Below are 26,412 nucleotides of genomic sequence, written 5' to 3'. Positions count from 1 at the left end.
ACCAACCCTTTGTCCTTGCATTTGAGCCTGAGGACCGAACTCACTGATTGATCGCGGAGAAATGCGTTTTATCCTCGTACCAGGCAAAGATGTCCCTGCCGTGCTGGTCGGGCCACTTGGCGACGTCGTACATGGCAGACCCGACGAAGGTCATGTGCGGCGTCGTCTGGTAGTTGTGGGCCGTCTCGCGGAGCTTGGGGAGCAGCTGCAGTGCAAGCAGGAAGGTTCCGATGACGTTCACGGCCAGGGTGCGTTCCGTGCCATAGACGACGGAAAACTTTTGACTTTGGATGCCGGCATTGTTGATCAAGACATCCAGCCGCGGTAGGGCATTGGCCCGGTCCACGAACTGCTTGATGGACTTCGGGGATTCGATGTCGAGCTCCCAAACCTGAATGGTGCTGGAACTAAGCCCTGAGGCAGTTTCGATCTCTCGTTTGGCGGCGTTGCCCTTGGACAAGTTTCGGCAACCCAATATGACCATGCTGGCGCCCAGGCGGACAATGTGCTTGGCAGTTTCCTTTCCCAAGCCTCCGTTTGCCCCGGTGACAATGACCGTCTTGGGCGCAAACGAGGCCGTTGGCTTGGGAATCTTGAGAAGAAATTGGGTCCTGACAAAGTCGCCGAAAGAAGGCATGGTGGGTAAGGGGTAGTCTGGGTACCGCGGTGGGGGCAAGCGCATATGAGTACAATTAAATGGATGTTTCACGGGTGGTTAAGAGACTCAAGGGGTTACCGAGCAAACATCTTTATTACTTTCACTGGGATGTCGAGCATTATTGGGGATGTTATATAAGGCACTTTGTGCACGATTTCATTCCGATGTACTAACGCCGCGGTGTTTTGTTGCTTGACTTAAGTCCGCGGATGTAAGAGAATAAGGGGGCCGTGACGCAGCTGTTACCAGCTGCAACGACAGCGAATGGAACCGCATGCAGGCCAGATCTCACCACCCCCCAGCTATCCCCGTGGCTTTAGATTCCAAAGTCCAACCTCCATTCCTCAACTCACCCGGAGCTAAACAGCTAAACCCGACGGCCACCTCACAACTCACAAAACAATCATGCAGACTCAGGGGACAGTAGAGCAACGAGCTAGACCCCGTCGGCGGAACCGTGCTGCTTTGTCTTGCGAGCCGTGCCGTACGAGGAAGTGTGTAATTTCCCTCGTAGAGACATACCACTGGGTAGCGGATCATCGTCTTAAAAAGGTCAGTGATTAACCTGTCTTAGGCTGAAGTGCAACCGGCAGCACCCTTGCCAAAATTGCACTGCCCGTGACGAGCAACAGTCGTGCAAGTTTCGTGGACAACGCAATGATGGCTCCAGTATCTCTGAAGGCATAACCCCCGCAGGGGACAAGATGCGCCAGCGGATAGACCACTTGGAGGACTTGGTTAAGAAGCTAATTCAAGAACGACAACCTGTCCCGACACCCCCCAAAATCACGGTTCCTACCCCTGAAAGTCCCAGCCCCGAGGGCGATCCGGACCTGCCCGGCGGGGCTGGCAAGACAGTAATGGACGGCATGCATTCCGTCTATGTCAGCGGGAATGATTGGCACGTCGTGCTCGAAGAGGTTTGTAGAACTGTTTGCTAGTTTATTTCCTCCACTTATTAACCTTGCCTAACTCGCCCAAACCATACATAGATCAGAGAGCTCAAGAGGGCCTGGGATCAAGATGAGGATGATGGCCAGAGCGACCATAGCATTCCTCCTGCGCTTTCATATGCCGCCGATGGTGCAAGTTTGCTTTTTCAGCACCTCAAGCCAATGGAAAAAATAGAAATCCTTTCTACCTTACCATCCAGGGCCGAGGTTGATGAGCTCATCTCTTATTTCTTCGACCCCGCGTTTCCCATCCATCTTCCCCGTAAGTCTCCGAGGCTCCGAAGTGTATGTTTTGTCGTCAAGATTGCTTACCGGAAGGACAGCTATCCTACACAAAGCGACCTTTATGCGTGAGGTACAGATCCTTGCCAACTCAACTACGGGATAGTCCTTGACTAATGTCGTCTCAGTACAACGAGCACTGGGAGAACCAATCCCGAACAAGTTTCATCTGGCTCGGTCTTCTGTTCTCCATCCTCGCCATTACCATGCTTGCGTACCACCAGCATGGGGAGCCATCAAAGTACAAGGGCGTTTCCGAACCGCTCTTCCAGCTATACCGCATACGTACATCGCAATGCCTGCTAAGCGGAGACATATTTAAGTGTCTGCCTTATACCGTTGAGACACTCCGCTTCAACGCCACAGCCGAGCTCAATCGCCAAGAAGACAACCGCCGCGGCCTCTGGATCATGTCAGCCGTCGTGGTCCGCGCCGCCATCAACATGGGCTACCACCGCGACCCCTCTCGCATCCCGGGCATATCCGCCCTCCAAGCCGAATACCGCCGCCGCGTCTGGTACTCGGTCAACAGCATGGACGACATGGCCTCCTTCCTCGGCGGCTTCCCGCGCATGACCTCAGCCATATCCTCGGACACGGCCGAGCCCCGCAACCTCCACGACTGGGAACTGTCCCCGGACACACCCTTCATCCCCCCCTCCCGCCCCCTGACTGAACCCACCGCAGCCACCTCCCTGATCATCAAAGGCCGTCTGTTCCGCGCCTTGGGCCGTGTAACAGACTTCAACAACAGCGCCCCCGCACTCGGTTCGTACGAGGCCCTGCGCGAAGTCGACCACGCCCTGCAGGAGGCGTACCAGGGCCTGGAACTGATGTCTACCGCCGCAGCCGCAGCCGGGAACGGGGATGGCCGTACGGCCGAGGCCTCGGCCGACAACGTGTTCCCCTATTTTGGTATGCTGGGCATGTATCACAGTGGGGTGTGTACGCTACACCGCAGGTTCATGGCCAAGGCGCGGGATGATGCTCAGTTTGGGTTTTCAAGAGAGAGATGTATCGCGTCTGCGCTGGCGCTAGTGGGGATGCAGCAGACGCTGGAAACGGGATTTTACAAGTACTGGCAGACGAGGCATATGATGACGCTTGCGGCCATGGTGCTATTTCTCGAGCTCGAGTTAAGGCGAACGTCTCCTAATGGTGGCGATGTTGGCGAGGATGCGGCTGCCTCTCCGGATAGTGGTATGCTGTTGGAGACGCTGGACCGGGCGTGTGCCCGTTGGGCAGAGGCGATAGGGACGTGTGAGGAAGCGGGGCGGGTCTATCGCCTCCTTGTCAACATGCTTGCTGGGTTCCGGACTGGGGCTGGACCTGGGCCTGGGGCTGATGCAGGTCATTCGGGGGTTCCTATGGTACTCATGGATGAACGCTTTGAGTTTTTGAGTCCGCAGCTCGGCGTACCGAATGAGGCTGCCCCCTCGGAGAAAAGCCCATTCGTCCTTGACTTGGTGTGTTCCCTGGCCCACGAAACACTAAGAAGCTGTAGCTAACAAGTACAGGATACATGGGATGCCTTTCTGGGGTACGATGGGGCGAGGGGCGGTTGTGGGACCGGTTCTCTTTACTAAACACTTTTTTAGATAGGTACGGAGATACTCCTACCAGGTAAACGACCGGTGAAGGAGAAGAAGCTTACAGCATAATTGTTCGAGAAACATGGGGATGTAGTTAACCCACTGCCTCAACCAAGGATTCAGCCGCTTGATAGCAGCCAGACAGTCCAAGCCCCTACTACAGCACCTCTCATTTTGATCTTTACCTCTTGCGAGAAACAGCGGGTACACCGGACTGGATCTTCCGGCGCCATGTTTTCAACGCTCAGCAGCTACAGCTACTTTCTAGTTCTGGTCCTGGTGGCGAACGATGTCGACATGTCGGTTGCGCTTAAGTTATGAGCTTGCCGGCCACCTCGTACCTAGTTGTGGCAGGTGTAGCGCCCACGTTTAGACGGGATTAGGTAGATAGAACGGTTATAGACCGTATTACCATGTTCGTCTCCGCTGGTGCGTCTTTACGTGGTATAGTTAAGGGGTGGCCCTGGCTTTTTTCAACGCAAGGATGTCCGTTTGCTCTGTGTGACACGCTTCCAACATCGACCTCGCGCTGCGGCGGCCGTGCGCGTTACTGAGTGTTTGCGCTAAGGACGCTTGGTACTTTGCTAAGCGGCCCAGAGTGCCGGGAATTCTCCTGAACTCCTGCGTGTTTTTGCTCGACTGATCCTAGAGACCATTATCACAGTAGGGTGCGCATTAGCTCTGATGAGAACACGAAACTCCAATTGTGAAATCAGCATCCACTCATAGCATCAATAACTAGCGACTTTTGCTTCAGCGTCAATTATCCTTGCGCGCCACACCCCAGCTGAGTGGATGGTCGTCATTGGATCGAAGACTGCCACCTCATGCATGACGGCCTGATAGACACGATGTCTCACATTACTGCAGGATTTGTGGAGGACTGGCCCACGTCTCGAGAAACAGGGCTGAAAAATCTCTGTTGCTCTCTTTGAAGTGGCTTTGTGCGAATACTTCCGCTTCCCACATGTTCTGGTGGTTGATCTCACGTCTACCGCGTACTCGAGCACCGTTTACGCCCCTTTTTTTGCGCTCCGATATCCATGATACTTTTGTTTGCTGCACTCCAGCTCCCCACCCCGGCCGCAGCTCTGACAAGTGCTGAGGGGTGGTCCGACTTTGCAGACAACTTTGCAACTGACCTCGCGCCGCAGCCGCCGCTCATTACGCTCTTTGGGGAGCAGGTCACCAAGCAGTTTCTCAGCAAGAGCACTGGCTTCCTCGACAATATCATTTTTGGGCTCGCTCCGCTTGGAACCATCACGGCCGTTGTCTCGGCCATCCGATTGTACGGCAAGGCGTCGCTCAAGTCATTCATCGGCCGCGCCCAGGAGGCACATGGTGTTGCGGAGGCAGAACTATGCTCGTCTACTAACCATGACGTATGCGAGCTGTGATCTAACGGAGGGATTTGTCGCGTGTTTAGCAGGCCCAAGATCCTAGAGTTCATTTATACTAAGGGGGGGGGGGGGGGGGGGGGTTTACCCATCCCACCATCATTTGTTCGCAACCAACGACAACGGGCCGCCCCATTGTGGTATCCACCTGACCAAGGACGCCTTTCACGACGGATCCATTGACGAAATCACTAACAACTGGTTTGAAACCGATATATCCCTTTGGGCAAAAGCTCCCGTCCGTTTCGGCCTTACCCCAACCTCTCCCTTAACGTGGGCACGAAGAGAAGGAATAAGGGATTTTTGCTAGCTGTCGCTAGCTTTGGCTTTCTTCTTCAAGCGAGTTTCTTCATCTACGCAACCTGGGCGACCTTTTATAACGATAGCTTCTACATCGGCTCTGGCAAACCCCAGTCATGTTCCTTTGTTCTCGGCATGACTGGGACGGCATTCCTCGTCTACGGGATGACCCTGTGCGCTTTCCTTGTCGACCGCCGCTCGACCAAGAGACGCTTCAAGTACATTAAAGACCCCAAAATGTCCGAGGCGGCGATGCCGCGCATCCATTGGCTTCAATGTGGCAACCAACGAGTGAGCGATCAGCAGTTCCGCTCCTTTGCGTTTTCCAAGAAAAAAGAAGGACCATGTCACATCCTACATCGATGAGCCGGGAGCCGATATCTTGGGCCTGCACCCGGAATTTGCCCTCCTACTGGCCATTATGTCCCCGCTTGTTGGGTTTACTTGCCAGTTTGTTGGCTTTCGCGGTCTCCACGGGTCCATCACTCTCTGCCAGCTCGCTTGCACCCTCCTTAAGTCTATGATCCGCGCTTGGCTCCGCAGCAGCCGTCTCCGCCGAGATCAGAATCAATTAGACGGCGCTACCCGCGTGTTCGAGAGTGACGAACCTGACTGGCAAGCCCTGCATATGATCCTGGAGGAAATCTCCCTTGGCCCCGGTACGTATGAGCGCCATGTCTTGGACTTGCCTTAACCCGCTGTAAAATACTAACTATGTACTCCCGGTATAAATTCCTCGATCAATACAGTTTGGTGGGAGCTTTCCAGTTGGTGTCTCGATACCGGACTTCAACGCTTGGCTCTGTCAGAAGCCGCCCGGTCCAGATTGCCGGTGAATGGCCAGGAGGCATTGATAGTCGTGTCTGAAGAAGAAATTGGAAGCAGCATTGTAGGTTTTATACCCGCCGATGATAATCTGATGGAGCGTTGAAATCGAGGAGGGGAACTGTTACCAGTGTGCTATGCGGATTGTGCGGATGCTAGAAGGCGACGTCCCCTGGCCTGATGAGGGCGTCGCTCCACCCGACACCTTCCCGCAGTTCAAAGCCAACGTTTCCAGCCGGACTTTATACATCAGGGCGCGCCTCGGCTACCTCACTGCAGATCAACTTCACCTCCTAACTCACAATGGGATCCGGAGCTGCAAGGTGTAGCTAAGCGGTTGCGGACGGCTCTCCAGGAAGCCGCCAGTTACATCTTTCGTGCGTTCCGCTAAAAAAGATGGAAGTTGGAAGAGCACGAAGGCCCTGATTTGGTCGGCCTCTTGTGAGTTTACCATCGCAAAGTCACCGGGGCACATGGTCGCGGTTTTCCCCATTCACTTTGTCATGCGTCAGCGGGGGCAACGGTGGGTTATAGACGAGTATCAACTCGCAGCCGTCATGTGGCTCTGGAGATACAGCAGCTTTCGCCGGTCGACGGCTGCAAAACCCTTCATCTTTGCATCCAGTCAGTACCCTAAACGGAAGATTATACAGCTTGATTCTTCCTTGGATCGTACGGCGGCACTGGTTCGGCTCTGGATATCAAGGGACAGTCCGTTGGATTACCGATATCGATCATGCCACCGAGAGGTCGAGGACGCACCGTACAGTCTTTCGGCTCGAAAAAGTATACAAGGCGACACGCGGTGGAAACCATATCCAAGGCCTACGATGTCCACTTACCGTGACCACAGTGTTGAGGAGGACCGCTCCACCGGGCACTAGGGAAAGGCACTGTGTCTTCTATCAATACAAACCCCAACATCGCTTCTAGAATTACTGGCTCAGGACATTTTTATCACCTTCATATTTGAGGCGGCATCCATCACGAACCATCTCGGCGATGTCTCGATCCGTCAGCAGCCAAGCTCCTCAGTCGATTCGATACTGGGCAACCCCAATACCACCTACACCAAGTTGGGTAGCGTGCACATTGACGCGCTGGTCAGGATTTTGTGCGAGTCAGGACTAGCTAATGAGGAGGCGGCGCTTATGAGCATCGTGCCCGCATTCTTTTACCATTCCAAGTTACCCACGCTCGACGTCTCAATCACAATGCTGCTCGCCGACGCCAAGAAGCTGAGGAACGACGGGCAATACGAGCAAGCCGAAACGCATTTGAAAAACTTGCTCCGAATCTGCTCGTTGGGCCATCAAGAAAAGGCAGTGCGAGCTTTGGGCGAAGTCTGCCGCGGGGCGTTCAGGTCACCAGGCGGGATTCACCGCAACTTCGGCCTCCAAGGCACGGCAAACATGGAAAGCCCGCGGGTACATGACTTGGCTTTCTTATCGTACGCCGCGTTCAGGGCGCAGAAAGACTACTCTCAGCTGTCTGGAGTCCTAAACGCAAACACGTGGCACGGTGGCAAGCCCTTGGAGCCGAAAGCTCTGCCGATACTCGATATGGAAACGGTCTCGGAACTACGCCGAGATGCTGCCTTGCCCGGAGCTAGCTGGTCCCGCCTCAAGGTGCTTGTCTTGCGGGAGGAATACGATATCAGGGGTCAAAATAGCCTTGCTGTCCAAGAGTTGTTGTTTGTGGCCATCGAGCGAGGGTACGTCGAAATCATCGAAGAAATGCGCGCTCTAAATGCAAGCCTCGTGCTTTAGTCGCCGTCGCAAGAAGAGTCATCGCCAGATCCGCGGTCAGATGGGCTCGAACCCCTCATCGTTGCTGCCCAACGAAAACTCGAGCTGGAGGTCATCGCCATGTCCCAAAGCCGAACGAATAAGGAGGACCCCCACAGAACGGTCGCTTCACTTGGCTTTTTGGCCGTTCTTTGGGCCGCAAGCCGACTGGAGGCGGAGGCGCGCGTGCCCGGCGACGCCGAAGATGTCCTGAAGGATGTGCTGGACTGGGCACTCGCGAGCTCATTAGGCTGGGGCTTGGCCGACGGACAAAGAAACACGCCCTTGATGTACGCAGTCAGCTCGGGGAAACTTGCAGTCGTGGATCTTATGTTGGAAGGTGGCGTCGATTTCCGAGTCCGTAATACCGCCGGTGACACGGCGCTCTCGAAGGCCGTTGCAAACGACCACTTCTCTATCGCCACAACAATTCTCAACAAAGGCAGACGAGCCGGTAAGCTTACCCACGACTATCTCCAACACGCACTGTCACTGGCGTCCCGCCTTCGCAAGGAAAACTTTATCAGACTTCTCCAGCAGCATGGTGCCGGCATCAAGGATGGTTTAGATGAGTCGGACACGGGACAAGTCGGTTCCTCTGGAAATGGTCCGGAAATGGAACCCGTTGGCCCAGCCACAGCGGAAGGCCAGACAGGCGCTGAAGACACCGAGCAACCCGCGGATTCCCTGTAACTACTATCACATGTCGAACCATGGGCCATGTTGGGTCTGGACCTGGAATATGACCGACCAGAAGAGTAGCATTTTGGCTGATGGGAGATGTGTTATCAGGTATGCGAGCTGGGATGTCCGTTAAATGAATCACATCTCCTGACTGACCATCTCCTGAAGGGCAAGGCATAATTTGGTATCAATTTGTATTTTTCACTTCCACCCCACCCTTCCACAGTCTAAGACTTCCGAAGCCCAATCAACCCCCCCACCTCACATATACTCCAACCGCCCATACCTCGCCACCGCCTCCTGACTCATGCCGCTAATCACCAAAATCCCCCCCCTCCACCACCGTCAACAGACCATGCTCCTCCTTCCACCCATAATTCTTCCTCCCATCCGCCTCCCGCGCCTTCTCCTCCGCGATCTGCGCGGCGCAGTTCTCCGACAGGCCGTACACGACAGCTAAGCCGTGGGGCGCGTCCAGCGTCATCTCGGTTCCCGGCGCGAGGTGCGGCTGGCAGGCCGTGTCGAACGTCTGCCAGCAGGGGGCCGGCGGGTAGTAGCCGAGGGCGAGGTCCGGGTCGTAGCGTGGGGAGCAGCGCTTGTGGAGGGGGGGGGGGGTGCTGCCTGTGGGTGTGGCGGTGGTGGTGAGGACGAGGGTGAGGGCGGTGGCGAGGAGGGTGGGGAGGTGCATTTTGGCGATTTTCTTTCTTTGGTTTTTGTTTTCTTTTTCGGTCGAAAGTGTTAATGTGGTTGTTGTTGTTGTTATTGTCGTTTTTTTCAGGGGATTTTTGCGTGTTCTTGCTGGGGCCTTTTTGGGAGAGAGCTTCTGTGGTTGTTGGCTTGTTCTATAAGGGATGGACCGCGTTGTGAGGTTTTGGCGGTGACGGTGGTGGTTGTTGACAACGCAGAGGACAAGAAGCGAGACCCAATTTATAAACCACGTTGAACCAACCCGAGTTGCGTGCCACACTCCCAAAATAGAAGTCCGTGTCATTATCCGGGGATGCGTTGCCGCCTCCTTCCGTGCCCCTCTGCGGCGATACAATGTCTGAGTTCCGTTGGGGAAACGATTATTATTCGTACAGTTGACAGATTGCTCCATCCTTCTTCAACAGGGTTGCAGGTACCATTCGGGTAATGACTGCTCAAAGGCTTGGCTGTCACCTTCGTATGCACCTGATATCTGAATACGAAGTCCGAGACCTATCAGCTCTTCCTTGCCCTGAATGGCGGGGAAAAGCAAGCATGGTCTGGTGTCGTATATACTAGGATCGATTAATATCACTGCCAAAGTCAAAGTGAGGGCGGCAAACGGAGTATAACACTGTCATTCCCGTGTCTTAAACCATGATCCTAGAGGAGCACCAGCACGCAAAGACCGAGAGACAAATCGAATACAACTTGCCAACTCGCTTTCATGTCGCTTGTGACCAACCACACGCTTATTCCTCCATGCGAGGCTCAGCCATCAAACAAACCAAACAACCCCGAACATCATAGTATCCTGGGTATACGGTTAGGTCCAATCACCTCCCAAGGTCTCTGTCCATAAATGATGGTCCTGTAACACGCCAGGATCAACTCAGATTTCGCGGTTTTCATCCCCGGATAGACTCACACGCGCAGTGAAACCTTGGAATGCCGGTCTCTGAGGTCCGCAGCGGCCGCCTCGCATAAACTACGCACTTGTTGCTCACTCCAGTCGAAAGCCTTGGTGAAAGACATGAGGGCGAGTGTTTCGAGACTGTCTATGGCAATTTCGAGGGCTCTCCTGCCTAGCCTGCTGCCAACAACCGCTCACCCTGCACAACCCTCGTGTTTTGGCTTGCTTACCTATATATTGATTCTTTCCGCCCTTCTCCCATGCGCCCAGCGGCCAATGATACACCTGTTCCTGCACCCTGCGGAATCCAGCTTGGACCATTTGCGTCCGGTAGTTCCGGGTACAGGTCAGGGGGATGCCGAGTCTCTCTGAAGCTTCCATAAGCAACTCGTTCCAGCGGTGCAGCGCGCTGTACTGTCGGGCGATGCCATCCATGGGATACTTAAAGTCGCACAGCTCGAGCCAGCCACCCGGCCGAAGGGCTCTAAGTTTAGAAATGATGAGCATTTGTCAGGCCAGAACCCAGAACGTTGTGTCTCTGGGGCTTACTGGAATGACCGGCGCATGAACTTGGGCCAGTCTGTGATGGAACCGGCCAAGAACCGGTCGTAGATCAAGCCGAAGTTGTAAGGAGGTAGGAGCTTCAACCGTCTGTCGAGGTCACCTGGCCTGAAATAGAAGTTTTTGGGCTCCTGGTCCAGGCTGTAAATTGTAAGGTCACATTTACATCCACAACGCCGGGGAGCTTGGATGGAGCGTGATGTTTTGGGCGGGGGCTTACTTTACTATTCGGGGGTAGCTGATGTCGATAGCGTCGACCTAAAAGCCGTCAACACAAGGGCCAGTCTGTTAGGCTAGCGAGTACACCCACGCAGGCGTCAGGATATTCCTCAGCTATACATGGGAAGTCAGCCGAGTTCAGTTACCCGGCCCGAGCGGTTGTTGGGGTGCACATGCCAACTTGCCGACCCCAGATCCCGCTGCCACACCCAGCATCAAGGACGATTGTCAGGGGAATCTCGCTGTCAGCGGGGCACACAAACAACCGGTAGTCCTGTGCGACCCTGATGAGGTCGTGCTGGCGATCGAGGAGATTGTGTTCGCGCTGTCAATATCCGTCAGCAAAAGAAAGCCGCGAAACAGTGCTATATGGTCAAACCAGGTACCTCGTCGTTGTCCGTGGGCCTGAAGTATGCTGATCGCAGCTGTCAGTCACCACATTCGTCCGCCTTAGATTGGGTTCTATACGTTTGAAACGATCAAAGGTATCGCTGCGGCGACTATGGTCCCTGAACCCGTGGTAGGTACGTCCAAACATGGACCGAGAATTCTCGCATCCCTCCTGAGTTTCAGCGTCTGGGCCCGACCCCGTGTCTTTGATCGGGATGTCCTTGTCGCTATCGGTCTCACTGTCGCGATCGCTCTCCCGCTCACCATCGCTCTCCATCTCCCATGGGTCGTAGTCAACTTCTTCCTGTGATGGGGTGTATCAGTGCCTGCCGGCGTTTTGCTTCCCTTTGATCACATTCAGTTACCATTCCCAAGTCGACCATGCGGGTTTCGGTGGTGGAGGTTCCAGTGTTCGTTGGAAGTTCAGCAGGCGGCATGGGGCTCCGTGGGTCCATTTCGCGGTGGTAGTGGAAGTCGTCATGAAGGCCCGCCACTATGTCGGTGAGCGCGGGTTCCTGGTTGTGATCCATGACTGTATCGATGTTCTCTCGACGAATGCTAAGTTGCTGTTTGTGCGTCAGTTGGTCGAGTGATATTTTGATGCTGAAGCAGGCGTCTGTCTAAAAACATTCAGCAAACCAAGGAACCTAAACAGTAGGATTCTCCAGACATCTTTCAAAACCAAGGATTCTGGGGTACGGTCTCCTCCTTCCGGGAAACCCGTGCGGCGGCAGCAAGTGCCACAGAACATGAGAGGCCTCAATTACACTCCAGGAAAGAGTTATCAGTAAATAATGCAGTGCAATGGCCTCCCCCAAACCCGAAGGAATTTCTCAGACTCCGAGAGGCAAGGTGAGGTGAGATGGAAACTGGAGGTGGTACCGTATGTCCTGCCCGCGATCGTGGGTACTCAATACCTGGTATCTACTGGCATATTTTGTCTACATTATGTCCGTCACACCTTTTACGCCCCCCTCCATCTCAACAAAGTGAATGAGTGTTTCCCAAACGTATACTTGCCCTTTCCATCCCATGAGCTTTCCTTGATACCCACACTCTGCGCCCCATCGGTGTTCGTAACACTGACATTCTCCCCACCAACGACGTACACCGCAACCTTGTCCGCCTTCAGACCGTCCAGCTCGACCTCGTAGTCACTCTCCTCGTGCAAGTTCGCCACAGCGAGGTTCAGAAACCCGTCGTCGCCCACCGTCGCACTGCAGTCCAGATACGGGGTCTCAATGGCCGCCCGAATCCACCGCGGCTTGGTCTGGCCCGCGTACTCGGGGGCGCGGACGTTGAGCGCAATGGTGTGGCCGCGCATGTACTTGCTGAACAGCAGCAGCGGCCACCAGATGGTCTGCTTGACGAGGCCGTCCTTGGTGGTCATGAGCGGGGAGATGACGTTGACCGACTGCGCGATGTTGGCCATGCCGACGTCCTTGGCCTGCCTGACGAAGCCGTTGAGCCACACGGCCACCGCCAGCGCATCCGACAGCGTGTACTGCTCCTCGGCCCCCTGCTCCCCGGGCGCCCGCACCGGGTCCCACACGTTCCACTCGTCGAAGCAGATCTTTTGCTTGGGCACTGTCTCGGGCACCTTGTTCTCGATGCGGGCGAGGTCGATGAGGGACGAGGCCATCTTGATGGCGTGCTCGCCGGACCGGGGGGCGGTTGCGTTGGGGAGGTGCTCCTTGGCGGCTGTGTAGATGTGGATGCTGTGCATGTCGATGAGGGATTTGGTGGTGCTCTCGGTGCCCAGGCCGTGGACGTCCCACTTTACGCACTCCTTGAGCACGTAGTAGTCCCACGAGGAGTGGCCCGTCTCGCCGCACAAGATGAGGGTGATGCTGGGGTCAAGCAGTTTGAGTGCCTTGGCCCACTGGTATGCCTTCTTGGCGTAGTCTTCCTTTGTCATCTGCTCGACCTGCCATGCGCCCCAGCATTCGTTTCCTAGTGCCCAGTATTTGACCTGAGTAGATGTTAACGAGTGTTCCCTCTCAGATTGGGGGCTGCACAAAGAATAATTACGTTGTATGGCTTCTCGCGGCCATTCTTCCGCCGCATGTTGGCGTAGTATGTGTTGCGGTCCGAGTTGCAGTACTCAAGCCACCCGAGAGCTGCGCTAGTTGTCAGTCCTACCTAATCACTGCCACCGTTTTAAATTCAGGGGTTAGGTGAAGTTGACCTTCAGAGAGAGTTCCAGTGCCCATGTTCAAGCAAAGGTACGGCTCAGTTCCAACCGTTTCACACCATTTCATGAACTCGTCCGTGCCAAACTCGTTGGTCTCAGTACCGATCCACGCCAGCTCTGGTCTACTCGCAAGTCAGTCAACAAAACGAGGACATCTGCCTAGGCTGACAGGAAGAGAAATACTCACCTCGCAGGCCGGTTTTCCTTGGGGCCAACGCCATCAAGCCAATTGTACGTGGCACAGAAGTTTCCTCCTGGGTACCGTACCACGGGGACATTCAGCTCCTTAAGCGCCTCGATGACATCCTTCCGGAACCCATTCTCGTCCGACAGGGGGTTGCCGGGGTCGTAGATGCCGCCGTAGATGCATCTTCCCATGTGCCTAGGGGTGTGTGAGCGAGGTTCTTGCCAAGAAGGGGAATTGAGCCTCTCACTCTGTGAAGCCGCCATAGATGTTGTTGTCGATCTGAGCGATCTTGTGGGAGGGGTGAATGGTGATAGAGGGGGTCTCCCCCTCATCTATTCTTGTGAAAGTGGCCATGATGAGTATCTGAAGTAACGTGGCTCTCGCATACAAAACCGGATGAGGCTCTGCTGATGACACCGAAGTCAAGGGTAATTTATTCGACACCCAAATTTGCGGGAGGGCACGCCCACATCCCTCTGGCCGTAGGCTCGTAGCGGAGACAGCCGGACCTCCTCACCCAAGGCCCGTGATGTCGTAAACAATGGGTCCTTAACGCCGCTAGCCCGTGGCCTCTGATTCGTGCGCATAACTCACCCCGACTGCCGACCAGGGCAGCGTGCCCAGCCCCTAGCCGAATCGGGAGCCATACCCGGGAAGTGGTTCCCGCCGAGGATGCCACGCGGGGGAGGAGAAAATACCCACCAGTCGCAGTCGACCGATCGCACCACAACACGCAGCCCCAGCAACTTCCGCGGTCCGGGGATCGGGGCAGCTGGACGCGGAGCTAGGTCTGGACTGGCAACACACCGGGGCCATGTTGGATCCTCCAACGCTCGGAAAGCGGAGAGGTGGATGACGAGGGTGGAGAGGATGGAATATTCCGGGGAAGTCTGCAGCTCGATAAGTGCGCTATGTGGTATTCTTGGTACCAAGTCCTTTGGCACGTGTCACGGCTTTGACCGCAACGGCACATGTTCCTGGAAGTCAACACGGACGTTCCAGGGTCTCGGTCTAGTTTCCACGCGACACGAGACCATCGGGGCAGCATTGCAGGAGAGCCGCAGACGGGCCTTGGGTAGCAGTATAAAGCGTTGCAGATCTCCCCGTGTGGGGTTTATGTCCGCCATGTTACTTCCCGCCGTTCGTTGCAGCGTCGAGACGAAACTTCAGACACGGGAGACATTTTAAAGCTCTTCCACGATGGCGCTCTCCCCCAAATGGTACCAGTTCCTGGTGGGCGTCTTTGCCTCGCTCGGGTCCCTGCTCTACGGTTATGACTTGGGTGTCATTGCCCAGGTTATTGCTTCGCAGTCTTTCAAGACCAAGTTCCACCCCAGCAACAATGAGGAGTACGTCTTTCGCCACAACAAAGTTCCAATCAGATTGCTGACATGGCCTACAGAGCAGCAGTCGTGTCCGTTTTTACAGGCGGCGCCTTCTTTGGTGCCTTTGCCGCCGGTCCCATGGGAGACAAACTTGGCCGTCGTTGGACAATTCTGCTAGGGGCTATCGTTTTCTGCCTCGGGGGTGCCCTGCAGACAGGAGCTCAAGCTCTCTCATACCTCTACTCTGGGCGCGCCATTGCTGGTGTCGGTGTTGGCGTTCTCTGCATGATTGTACCTCTCTACCAGGCCGAACTGGCGCATCCCAGCATCCGTGGTCGTATCACCGCTCTCCAGCAATTCATGCTTGGTATTGGTGCTTTGGCAGCGGCCTGGATTTCTTACGGTAAGGCTCGATTTATCTTTTTGGTTTTTATCGATACCCTACCACGGACTAACCATTACTTCCACAGGCACTTATGTTGGCTTTGATCCCACGAACGACGGGCAATGGCGAACGTCCCTGGGTATCCAGGTCATCCCCGCTGTTTTCCTCGCCGCCCTCATCCTCCTCTTCCCCGAGTCCCCGCGGTGGCTTATCGACCACGACAAGCAAGAACTCGGTCTCCAGACCCTCGCCAAGCTGCACGCCCACGGCGACACCAACGATGCTTGGGTGCAGGCCGAATACCAACAAATACAGGAAGCAGTTGCCTTCGACCGCGCGAACGAAGCCAAGTCGTACGCCGAGCTTTTCAAAGACAAGTCTTGTTTCCGGCGTCTGTTCCTGGCCTGCGCGCTCCAAGGTGGCGCCCAGATGACGGGCGTTTCCGCGATCCAATACTACTCAGTCACCATCTACGGGCTGATGGGCATCCAGGGTGACGACACGCTCAAGTACCAGGCCATCTCATCTATTATCGCGCTGGTGGCCCAGGCACTCTGCATGCTGTTCATCGACAAGTTCGGCCGGCGCTGGCCTCTCATCTTCGGGAACCTCGGCAACTGCGTCACCTTCCTCATCGCCACCATCCTGCTCGCCAAGTTCCCGCCGGGAGCCAACGACAACACGGCTGCGGCCTGGGGCTTCATCGTGGTCACTTGGGTGTACAACTTCAGCTTCAGCGCGACATGCGGGCCCCTGTCCTGGATTATCCCGGCCGAGGTGTTCGACACTAAGACGCGATCCAAGGGCGTTTCCATCGCGACCATGACCTCGTTCGCGCTCAACACCATGATCGGGCAGATCACGGGCCCGGCCATGAAGACAGTCGGGTACCGTTACTACATCCTCTTCGTCATCTGCAACTTCACCAACGCCCTCTTCTTCTGGGCTGTCCTGCCCGAGACGGCCCGCCGCCCGCTCGAGGAGATGAACCGGCTGTTTACGGACGCGCCCCTCTTCGTGCCGACCATGGACCGAAAGGATTGGGCCGGTAACGATCTCGAGCGGCGTGTCGAGGAGGTCAAGGCCAAGCAGGAGTCGGTGCACATGGGATAAGTGGATAGGGGGCGAGTAGCAGTTCCAGGAGTAGTGTGATTCGTGGCTTTTTTTAACAAGAGGTTTTGTTGGAGTTATTTTTCTCTAATAAATTATACACATATTTTATGAGTTTGTTTGTACAACATACGCGCGTCATGGGCTGTGTGCCACGCAGCGGACCTTCCGACTGTGTTTGTGTCACCTGGGCCGTCTTGAGTTCGGGCCATTGCTAACCGAAAGGCGGTTTGCGTCACTCTTTGGTTGCACTGCCTCTCGGAGTCAGCTCAACCCGAGGAGTGGGCGCTGAGACAGTGCACCGTATTGATGCGGGGTCCGTCACGAAACCTCTTGAGGCAGAGGAAGTGCTAAAATGGATTGAGTGGTTGTTGCAGCTAAAGCTGCACCAGCTGAAACCAAGAACTGTGAGTGGGCTTGTGCACAGGCCAACCTGCAGGGCGCTGGCCCTGCAGGTGCCAACAAAACCAATCGAAGATCTGAGCCCGTGGATATCTTTCTGGGCTTCGGGAACGGAACTGCAAAGTGAACATTGAAGTTCCATGGCGGGTGCTTGGCGGTCTGATCTTGCCGCTTACTGCGACACGCAAAATTGGCGTGATGCAAGGCACTTCGGTTGTTCGAGCAGGAATCGCCACGCCAGCCACGCCAGGCACAGCCGACTCTTCCAGATTCGCCCCGCCTTCTTTCTTGCAGGAAGGTCCATGCATCTTATACCGAGTATCAATCCGTCCTTGCAGCACATGCGCGGTAGAGGTGCACAGGTGACGTCGAGCAATGCTTCTGTATTACGTTTCCTCGCTCTCTTGCCCCCGTCTGGGCAAGCACAGGGTTTGAGACAGACGTGAAACAAAGCTGTGGCGGCGAGCTGCCAACAAAAGAATGAAAGGCACAGGCACCCTCGCTTTGTGTGGACACAAAACAATCCCCTTCTTTTATTAACCTTGTGCTTGTCCTTCTCGACTTTTACTAGCATCTCTCGATTCCTGGTGTTTCGAATGCAATCTTCCATTCATTGATTTGCACCTTCTCCCAAGGCAGTCAGTTACCTAGGTGCCGAGTCGGTATTCATTCATTCGTACCTACTTACATATCACTTTACAAGCCATACTTTCCTATCGCTTCACCCGAGTAATAATCCACCATAATTCAAGCTTCCGTGATGGACAACAAAACCTTCTCCTCTCGTCTGCGAGAGCTGGTTAAGGTGCGTATTCCTGATCCTTCCCCCCCTGAGCCCCAAAGACAACGCCCACTAACCCATCCCGCCCACATCTAGTTCCTCGGCTCTGTCAAAGGCGACCTCGCCAACGTAACCGGGCCACCCTCCCTCCTCGCGCCCTCCTCCGTCGTCGAAGTCGGCCACTGCTGGGCCCAGCGCCCCGCCGTCTTCGCCGCCCCCGCCCTCGAACCCAACCCCGAGAAGCGCGCCCTGCTCGTCCTACGCTGGTTCCTCATCGCCCTACGCAGTCAGCTCTACGTTGGCGTCGACGACACCCCGGCGGGAGGCAACCCGGCCCCAACCCCCCCCACCACCAACAACACCACCAAACCAACCACACCCCCTCCCCCAAAATCCATCCGCAAACCTCTCAACGCCTTCCTCGGCGAGCTCTTCCTCGCCCGCTGGACCGACGCCCCCTCCCACGCCACCACGGAACTCATCGCCGAGCAAGTGTCGCACCACCCGCCCATCACGGCCATGCACGTTGTCGACCGCGCCCACGGCGTGCGCGCCGACGGCTACGCCCGCGTCGAGATGACCTTCAACGGCGCCGTCAACATCCGCCAGGTCGGGCACGCGACCCTGAGCGTGGAGCGGTGTGGGGAGGACTATCTCGTGCCGTTGCCGGATGTGAAGGTTAGGGGGTTTTTGGCGGGGTGTTTGTATCCGGAGATTGCGGGGACGTATCATATTGTGGGGAGTAATGGGTTGGTGTCGGAGGTGAGGTTTTGGGGGGAGGGGTTGTTGAGGGGGAAGAGGAACTCGTTTGAGGCGCGCGTGTTTCGGAGGGAGGATGTGCAGCGGAAGAAGCCGCTGTATGAGGTGGCGGGGGCGTGGAATGAGGGGTGGACGGTGAAGGATTGCAGGACGGGGGAGGTGCTGGAGGTTTACGAGGTTGGGGCGCCCGAGAATGATCCCGTGCCGATGGATATTGAGCCGGTCGAGGCGCAGGATCCGTTCGAGTCGCGCCGCGCTTGGGATGGGGTGCTGCAGGGCTTGAGGAGTGGGGATGTGCGGCAGGTGGTGGCCGAGAAGACCAAGATCGAGCAGGCCCAGCGGCAGATGCGGGCAAGCGAGCTGGCTAAGGGGACGCCGTGGCAGCCGCTGTTCTTCCGGTCACGTCAGGGCGAGGACCATCATGTGTTCCACCGCTTGTCCGAGGGCTTGGGCTGGCAGCTGCACCACGACCGGACCAAGGGGGTGTGGAGGGTGGATGACGAGAAGGTGAAGAAGCCGCAGCGGCCGTTTAGGGGTGACCTCACGCCTTTCGGATACTGATTATGATTCTGTTGGCGTTGCTTTCGTGCATAGCGCTGGAGTTCGGGTATTGTTTTGGAGGCTGGCGTTGATCTAGATGGGTTTGACTATCACAAAGTTTTATAATTTGAGAATGTTCCAGAGCTCTATCCAGATCCGCACGTTTGAATCAAGGGTCCCAGGTATTGCAGAAGGGAAAGGTACGGAATAATGCATCTATCGGAAAGGCAAAAAAGCTTGAACGAAAGGCAGTCAGCACTGACTGCAACCGCAAAGCTCCCTATCAAGTTTGGTAATAGTGAGTATATTACACGTACCATACTTGGTCTCACCGTTTTCCTTGGACTAAGAATGAGCAGCCCGGGACTTGGTGTTGCTCATCCATCTGATCTAGACGCCCAGCACCTGTGGGGCTCGTGCTAAACCCAGCCCTAAACCAGCATCGGAACGCTCTACTTCGCTGTTCCCTCCTCCTCTCTTCGGCGTCCAATCGTGAAAAGCACCGCTCAGAAAGCAGCAGCTGAGAATCGACACCAGTGTCAGAATGGACAAGAATTCACAGGCTGCACACCAAGAAGCTACGGCTCCGCAGCTAACACCTCCTGACGCACAATCTCAGGCACAAACCCAAGGAGAAATTCGGCATCTCCCATCGCCGCCCTTCGTGCAGATAGATGGCCTCTACAACTTTCGCGACTGTGGGGGTTACCCGATCGCGGATCGCCCCAACAAGATAGTCCGACGGGGTATACTCTACCGATCAGCGGAACCCTCCACGATCACCACGGAAGGCATATGGCAGCTGCATAAGCTAAATATTTCGCGGGTGTTTGATCTTCGTTCTGACGGCGAAATCGAGGAGAGTACTAAAAAAGGCTGGGGGCAAATTCGAGTTTGGGACCAAGCCGTGAGAGTACCGGCCGCCATCTTTACTGATGACTACACTTATCGTGCTGGACGGGTTCATAACTTGAGAAACGTGAGCGTTGAGGTACGATGACCAATAACTGCCGCTATTACTTGGATACGCCTAGGTTTTGCAGCTAATCAACTCCATGCAGGACTTCGTGGACTATTACCGGGCTATCATCGACTCGGCCATCTCTGCCGACAATCCATTCCAACCGCTGAGGAATATCCTGAGCCATCTCGCAACAAATCGCCCATCGGAGCTTGAACCAATCCTTATACATTGCTCTCTAGGGAAAGACCGAACTGGGGTCATTTGTGCACTAGTTCTGAGCCTTTGTGGCGTGGAGGACAGCATTATTGCGCGTGAATACGCCTTGACGGCGCTCGGTATCAAGGACAAGGTCGCCAGTGTCATCGCGGAGATTCGGCCCAATGGGCCCGGCATCTCCGAACAGGGACAGCGACTTTTCGGCGCCAGGTTAGTAATAACTCAATCGGCCGGAGAAATCACCATCCCGTTCCCTAGCTAACGGCAAGGCAGAAAAGAGGCTATGCAAGCTTTCTTGGACTGGGCCCGGCGCAACGGGGGGCTGGAGCAAAGGGTGTTGGAATCTGGACTATTGACGCCGGGCCAACTCCAACAACTGCGGGACCATCTTGTTGTTGATCTTCCGCCAGGTGACACCCCCATACACTGGAGAGAACATGGAAGGCTCCTGGCAAGTAAGGTACTTGAACAAGTACGGAGCTGAGCGGCACCGGTCAGTAATGTCACTTAAAAACAGCACTGGGCGGGGGTAAAATATAGAGGTCCTACCGAGTTAAGAAGGAGGAAAGACGGGGAAGGGAGACGGCCGCAATTCTGCATCAAGCACGTTTGAGAGCCTAGGTTAACCAGCAGGAAAATGTCCCCCTTCTTGATGTAACGCCCCAATGCAGGTGTTGGCTCCGTGCTCGACATTATGCCTAGGCATTTTCCAAAGGAACGAACTCGTGGCCTAGTCCATCAGTCACTCCTCCTCGGTCAGCTCCAGCCTTCCCATCTCGTTGAGTAGGGTGGCCTGATAGCACTATGACACTTGGCGAACGTTATTTTGCAACTGAGCCTCACTATAGCGAAACTCCCACCCTGCGCTAAGAACCAAGAGCCAGTCTCTTCGAACGCTTCTATTTCGGCAGCTTTCTGGTAGTTTTCGCGATCCTCGACGCCACCCCGGGCAGCATATAGTAGTTCCCCTTACTTGCCCTAGCCCCACGCACAGCAAAACAGCCAATCGTAAGGAGAATGGTCAATAAAATTCAGCGAAGATGACTCTATATGGAAATAGCGGCCAGCTCCACGAGTTACGCCAACGCGTCGCAAATTCAGGCAAATTTCTAGGCAACTGTCCACGAGCCACGTTTGTAGCCGTGCCGCTGACAGTACTTGCAAAATTGCAAGCTGTCACGACCGAGTTGGGCATCCAGGCCCTCCGGACAAAAGAAATTCCATCCATCCATCCATCGAGAGGTTGCCCTACAGCAGCCGTCGTTGTTCAGCCCATTATCGTAGTGGAAAGAAAGTTGGAGGAAACGCCCCGAATAATCCAAAAGGGGAAAGGTGCCGGATAATTTTAGATTGGAACGACAGAAATGGAAGCCATCTTTTTTTGGCTTGGCATCGCTGACTGCAGTCCCGCCGCCGCTTTCCATCAGCTTTTGTTGGTTTCCTCAAACCAGAAGCCAAGAACAAAGTGGCCAACGACCTGGGATTGCCAGTCTGATTTAATTATCTACTAACTGGAGAAGTCGGTGTAAAACCGACACAGAACTAGTATCGGAACGTTCTAGCGCTCTTTTCTTCCATTTGGTTGCGAGCCGTGAAAAGTACCGCGCGGAAAGCATCGGCCGAGAATCCTGAGGCTCGGGCCGGGCCAACGACTGCTGCACAGGCATCACCAGCCCTCCCTATACAATCTTGAATCTTATGATAGGTCTGAGAAAATATTGAAAACTTTCATCAGGGCCTCGGGAGGATCACCCTTTGACGGAATTCAAGGAGGATTTACTCGGCCAGCCGGACAACACAGTACCGGAGGACAGACAAAACAGACTGGGACGAGAACAGCGGAAGAGATGAGAGGGCGTCAGTTCATATCAGGACTCCCGGGATGCCTCCCTCGGAGAGCCTCTAGGTTACAGGTTTTCCGGTGGCCATCGCAGCAAGTCAGAAAATCGACTAACGGTCCATCCCCTAACAATACATCGTCCGCGGGTGGGGATGAGGGTTGGAGTAAGGCGGCCGTTGCTGGTGCAGTGGGAGTCGTTGCGTTCACCGCCGGCCTGTACTTGGCCAATAAAGGGACTATTGAGGTGAAGACCATGCTGCGGGCCGGACAAAAAGTGCCTTACGCCAACCGCACAGAAATGCTGCGGGCCGCGGAACAGATCGCCAAAGTTATCGGCGAAGACGCCGTGACCTACGACACCGACGTGCTCGAACACCACGGCCACTCCGACTGGTCAACCTCCAACTCGCCCGAACGCGCCGTCGCAGTTGTCTACCCCAAGTCCACCGAGGATGTGTCGGCCATCGCGCGCATCTGCCACCAGCGCCGCGTGCCCATGGTCCCCTTCGGCGCCGGCTCCAGCGTCGAGGGCAACTTCTCACAACCCCATTCTGGCATCTGCATCGACTTCTCCTTCATGGACAAGATCATCGCTTTCCACCCTGACGATATGGATGTCGTCGTGCAGCCGGGAGTTAACTGGATGGACCTGAACAAGCACATCGCCGACAGCGGCCTGTTTGCACCGATGGACCCCTCCCCTACCGCCACCGTCGGCGGCATGGTCTCGACCAACTGCTCCGGCACCAACGCCTTCCGCTACGGCACCATGAAAGATTGGGTTCTCAACCTCACCGTCGTCCTCGCCGATGGCACCGTCATCAAGACCCGCCGCCGCCCACGCAAGACCTCAGCCGGGTACAACCTCACCGGCCTCTTCGTCGGCGCGGAGGGCACCCTCGGGATGGTGACCGAAGCGACCCTGAAACTAGCGCCCATCCCACAAGACACCAGCGTGGCGGTGGTATCCTTCCCCACCATCCACGCCGCCGCCGCGGCCGCCACCACGCTGATCCGGTCCGGCATCCCGCTCGCCGCCCTCGAAATAATGGACGAGCAACAAATGGCCATCCTCAACAAACACGGCAGCCCGACCGTCCGCAAACGGCACTGGGCGGAGCAACCCACGCTCTTCCTCAAATTCTCGGGCACCACCGCCGCCGTGCAATCCGACGCGGCGCGCACCGCCGCGCTGCTCGCCCAAACACCCGGCGGCGGGGGCCACACCATCCACGTGGCCAGCTCGCGCCAGGAACAGGCGGACCTCTGGGCGGCGCGCAAGGAGTCGCTCTTCACCATGACCAGCACGCGGCCGGCGGGGTACGAGATGTGGTCGACGGACGTGGCTGTGCCGATTTCGCGGCTGGCCGAGATGATTGCGTGGTCGCAGGCCGAGTGCGGGCAGCTGGGCATTTTCGCGTCCGTGATTGGGCATGTGGGCGATGGGAATTTTCATGTGGCCATGATCTACGACCCGCGCGATGCGGTGCAGAAGGAGGCCGTGGCCGGGTGTGTGCATCGCATGATGGGGAAGGCGCTGGAGATGGAGGGCACGGTCAGTGGGGAGCATGCGATTGGCATTGGGAAGAAGGAGTGTTTGCGCGATGAGCTGGGGGAGGAGACGATTGGGGTGATGAGGGCGTTAAAGCACGCCGTGGATCCGAAGGGGGTTATGAATCCGGGTAAGGTGTTTGACTAGGTGGTTGTTTGGTCCGGCGGAGACCGAATTGTGTTGTGTGTGTTGCCGTGTAAATAACTAAACCGAGGCATGGACGGGGACCGACCTGTACCCAGCAATAACAATGTTGGAACTAGGAGAAGCCGGTACATACGATAACCGGGGGTAACCAATGGACGGAACTTGGCTCAGCAACTTGATACCCCGCTGGTCGGATATTGTACGACGGTCGATGCCATCTGAGCCCAACGATGCCATGACAACCAGGAAACCGGCACCGGGGTGGGCGCCGTGGGACAGTGGAAAGATAAAGCCAGTGATATTAGGTATCCATATGCGATGGAATGCTGCTGTTAAAAAGGAAGCCCCGAAGCCGGTGCCGATGGTTGACCGAAGTCATGTTCCAGGTCAGGAGCCCTTCACTCCGCACTCGCCCCATTGCCTAACACCTCCTTCGCCATCGCCCGCCCGGCTGCCCTGCCGGAAAAGATACATCCGCCCAAAAACGTCCCTTCCAGCGAGCTATACCCATGCACACCACCACCCCCAAAGCCAGCAGCCTCGCCCGCCGCATACAAGCCCGGAAACTCCGTCCCGTCTGTCCGCATGACGTTGCTGTCCAGGTTCGTCTCGATCCCGCCCAGGGTTTTTCTGGTCAGCAGGTTCATCCTCACTGCAATCAGCGGGCCGTGGTTCTGGACGTCCAACAACCGGTGCGGCGGCGCAATGCGGCTCCTCTTATCGGGCCAGTAGGTGCGGGCGCTGTGAACAAGCATCGCCTGGGCATCCTTGGAGTACGTGTTGACAAACTGCCCGTCGCGGGTCTCGACCACTTCTAACACCTTGGCGTAATCAAGCTTCGGGGCACCGGGGACGTCGGCGATCAATTCGTTCATCCCCTTGACTAAATCTTCGAGGTTGCCGCGGACGACAAAGTCCGCGCCGTGTTTGACAAAGTTTTGGACCGGGATGGTGCCCTTGGAGCTGAAGATGCGCTGGGTAAGGAGCTGCCATATCGATTTGCCGGTCACGTCGGGGTTTTGCTCCGACCCGGAGAGCGCGAACTCGCGGGCCACAATCGACTGATCGGCGATGAACCATGTGTAGTCGTAACCGGTGCTGCAAATGTGCTTGAGGGTCGCCAGTGTGTCGCAGCCGGGGAAGAGGAACGGAGGCAGGCGCTTGCCGGTGGCGTCGAGCCAGAGGGACGAGGGAGCGGGGAGCACGCGGATACCATGCCCAGGCCAAATTGGATCCCAGTTGGCAAGGCCTTCGGTGTAGTGCCACATCCTGTCGCGGTTGATGACATTGGCGCCAGCAGTCTCGGTGATGTCGATCATGCGGCCGTCAACATGCGCAGGCACACCCACCACGAAGTTCTTTGGAATATTTGGCCCCAGGCGGTCGACAGGCCAGCAGGCTTTGACCCTGTCAACGTCGCCGCCGATGCCACCAGAGGAAACCAACACGGCAGAACCATGGATCTCAAACTCTCCGATCACGGTCCTGGACGACTTGACTCCTCGCGGGGATTCATCCGCTTCCAGCACCCGTCCCCTGACGCCGACGGCACGCCCAGTCTTCTCGTCGACGATAACCTCGTCGACCATATGCCGGTGCTTGAACTCGACGATTCCTTTCTTTTCCGCCGCCTTGACCGGCTCGGCAAACACTCGCACGACCTCCGGCCCGGTCCCCCACGTCATGTGAAACCGCGGCACCGAGTTGCCGTGCCCATCCGCCCGCCCATCCCCGCGCTCAGCCCAGCCGACGTTCATCAGGAATCCAATCCCGCGCGCCTTGACGTAGCTCTCCATCTCGTCGGCTGCGAAGTCGACAAAGGCCTTGGCCCACTTGCGCGGCCAATAGTCCTCCTTCTCGCGGTCGAAGCGCGCCGACCCGAGCCAGTCGCGCATGGCTAGCTCGCGTGAGTCCTTGATGCCCATGCGACGCTGCTCGGTCGAGTCCACGCAAAAGAGTCCGCCCAGCGACCAGAAAGCCTGGCCGCCCAGGTTCGCCGCATTCTCTTGGTCGAGGATGAGCGTGGGGACGTTTTGTTGGGAGAGCTCGAAGGCGGCGACGAGGCCCGCGAGACCTGCGCCCACGATGATGACGGGTTTTCTGTCGGTTTCGGCTGCCATCTTTGGTTCAATTCGAAGGCTCGAGCGAAGGAACTAAGGGAGCTAGAGCGGGCGTGACAGGTAAGGGATGGAAGAGTTGCTGGTTTCCTAATTGGGTCAGTTATGGGAATGGCCACCGGGAATTGAACTTGGGGGAATCTCAAAGAACAAACCTCTTTACATCGTTGTCACGGTAGCTGGCGGTGGTGAGATGGCCGCCCAGCACAAGTACCCGGCCACTCCTGGGTGCCTCGGTTCCCAAAGCTCCCGCATGGTTGCGGTGTGACTTCCCCCGCGTGCAAGTGGTTGGAGTTGCCGGGTTGGGGAACATGTCCCGAGCTCACCGGGTTAGGGTCACTTTCATTGCAAGACCCCTGTTTGACGCAGCGGGCCAACCCCGCACCTCCTCAGAACCCCAGCCCCGAACCGCGCCGCGCCCTACATTTCTCGGGCCAATGATCGACATCGAGCCCGATCCCTCAAATGCTGCCTCGCTGACGGACAGTCTTCCCTCGAGAATTGTCCCGCATTGCCCCATAGCGCCGGGCTGTGCATTCGACATGCTTGTGGTTCAACGACACCGGAGCCTGGTCTCTCCAATTCCTCCCAAACCATGGGCATTTCGCTACCTACCTGACGACAGGACCTGAACCGGCGACTTGT

At 56.3% G+C, this 26,412-nt stretch overlaps 10 protein-coding genes across 10 annotated transcripts; 6 read left to right on the top strand and 4 right to left on the bottom strand.

Annotated features, from left to right (window-relative positions):
- Nucleotides 1–40: 40 nt before the first annotated feature.
- Nucleotides 41–637, bottom strand: CHGG_02194 (uncharacterized protein; the record flags this gene model as incomplete). The annotated part of the gene is made up of 1 exon (XM_001228709.1): nucleotides 41–637. The coding sequence occupies one exon, from the start codon at nucleotides 635–637 to the stop codon at nucleotides 41–43; it is 597 nt and encodes a 198-aa protein (XP_001228710.1).
- A 725-nt stretch (nucleotides 638–1,362) lies between these two features.
- CHGG_02193 (uncharacterized protein) lies at nucleotides 1,363–4,882 on the top strand (the record flags this gene model as incomplete). The annotated part of the gene is made up of 5 exons (XM_001228708.1): nucleotides 1,363–1,578; nucleotides 1,651–1,896; nucleotides 2,022–3,359; nucleotides 3,609–3,788; nucleotides 4,556–4,882. 5 exons carry the CDS (start codon nucleotides 1,363–1,365, stop codon nucleotides 4,880–4,882), a joined length of 2,307 nt encoding a protein of 768 aa, XP_001228709.1.
- A 435-nt stretch (nucleotides 4,883–5,317) lies between these two features.
- Nucleotides 5,318–8,487, top strand: CHGG_02192 (uncharacterized protein; the record flags this gene model as incomplete). Its single annotated transcript, XM_001228707.1, has 6 exons — nucleotides 5,318–5,473; nucleotides 5,550–5,841; nucleotides 5,932–6,071; nucleotides 6,261–6,384; nucleotides 6,941–7,721; nucleotides 7,914–8,487. 6 exons carry the CDS (start codon nucleotides 5,318–5,320, stop codon nucleotides 8,485–8,487), a joined length of 2,067 nt encoding a protein of 688 aa, XP_001228708.1.
- Nucleotides 8,488–8,791: 304 nt separating this feature from the next.
- On the bottom strand, nucleotides 8,792–9,166 carry CHGG_02191 (uncharacterized protein; the record flags this gene model as incomplete). Its single annotated transcript, XM_001228706.1, has 1 exon — nucleotides 8,792–9,166. The coding sequence occupies one exon, from the start codon at nucleotides 9,164–9,166 to the stop codon at nucleotides 8,792–8,794; it is 375 nt and encodes a 124-aa protein (XP_001228707.1).
- A 1,457-nt stretch (nucleotides 9,167–10,623) lies between these two features.
- On the bottom strand, nucleotides 10,624–13,983 carry CHGG_02190 (uncharacterized protein; the record flags this gene model as incomplete). The annotated part of the gene is made up of 11 exons (XM_001228705.1): nucleotides 10,624–10,780; nucleotides 10,860–10,897; nucleotides 10,950–10,972; nucleotides 11,238–11,273; nucleotides 11,513–11,552; nucleotides 11,614–11,814; nucleotides 12,303–13,220; nucleotides 13,280–13,373; nucleotides 13,502–13,564; nucleotides 13,630–13,824; nucleotides 13,877–13,983. 11 exons carry the CDS (start codon nucleotides 13,981–13,983, stop codon nucleotides 10,624–10,626), a joined length of 1,872 nt encoding a protein of 623 aa, XP_001228706.1.
- Nucleotides 13,984–14,829: 846 nt separating this feature from the next.
- Nucleotides 14,830–16,452, top strand: CHGG_02189 (uncharacterized protein; the record flags this gene model as incomplete). The annotated part of the gene is made up of 3 exons (XM_001228704.1): nucleotides 14,830–14,978; nucleotides 15,032–15,357; nucleotides 15,425–16,452. The coding sequence occupies 3 exons, from the start codon at nucleotides 14,830–14,832 to the stop codon at nucleotides 16,450–16,452; spliced, it is 1,503 nt and encodes a 500-aa protein (XP_001228705.1).
- A 1,159-nt stretch (nucleotides 16,453–17,611) lies between these two features.
- Nucleotides 17,612–18,952, top strand: CHGG_02188 (uncharacterized protein; the record flags this gene model as incomplete). The annotated part of the gene is made up of 2 exons (XM_001228703.1): nucleotides 17,612–17,656; nucleotides 17,729–18,952. 2 exons carry the CDS (start codon nucleotides 17,612–17,614, stop codon nucleotides 18,950–18,952), a joined length of 1,269 nt encoding a protein of 422 aa, XP_001228704.1.
- Nucleotides 18,953–19,475: 523 nt separating this feature from the next.
- CHGG_02187 (uncharacterized protein) lies at nucleotides 19,476–20,813 on the top strand (the record flags this gene model as incomplete). The annotated part of the gene is made up of 3 exons (XM_001228702.1): nucleotides 19,476–19,922; nucleotides 19,993–20,321; nucleotides 20,783–20,813. The coding sequence occupies 3 exons, from the start codon at nucleotides 19,476–19,478 to the stop codon at nucleotides 20,811–20,813; spliced, it is 807 nt and encodes a 268-aa protein (XP_001228703.1).
- Nucleotides 20,814–22,249: 1,436 nt separating this feature from the next.
- Nucleotides 22,250–23,650, top strand: CHGG_02186 (uncharacterized protein; the record flags this gene model as incomplete). Its single annotated transcript, XM_001228701.1, has 1 exon — nucleotides 22,250–23,650. One exon carries the CDS (start codon nucleotides 22,250–22,252, stop codon nucleotides 23,648–23,650), a length of 1,401 nt encoding a protein of 466 aa, XP_001228702.1.
- A 398-nt stretch (nucleotides 23,651–24,048) lies between these two features.
- CHGG_02185 (uncharacterized protein) lies at nucleotides 24,049–25,770 on the bottom strand (the record flags this gene model as incomplete). Its single annotated transcript, XM_001228700.1, has 1 exon — nucleotides 24,049–25,770. One exon carries the CDS (start codon nucleotides 25,768–25,770, stop codon nucleotides 24,049–24,051), a length of 1,722 nt encoding a protein of 573 aa, XP_001228701.1.
- Between the last annotated feature and the right edge of the window lie 642 nt (nucleotides 25,771–26,412).

Source organism: Chaetomium globosum, genomic scaffold, assembly GCF_000143365.1.
Source record: "Chaetomium globosum CBS 148.51 scaffold_2 genomic scaffold, whole genome shotgun sequence".
NCBI classification, from domain to species: Eukaryota; Fungi; Ascomycota; class Sordariomycetes; order Sordariales; family Chaetomiaceae; genus Chaetomium; species Chaetomium globosum.
Note: the sequence above shows the minus strand (reverse complement) of the source record. Positions and strands in the feature narration are given on the sequence as shown.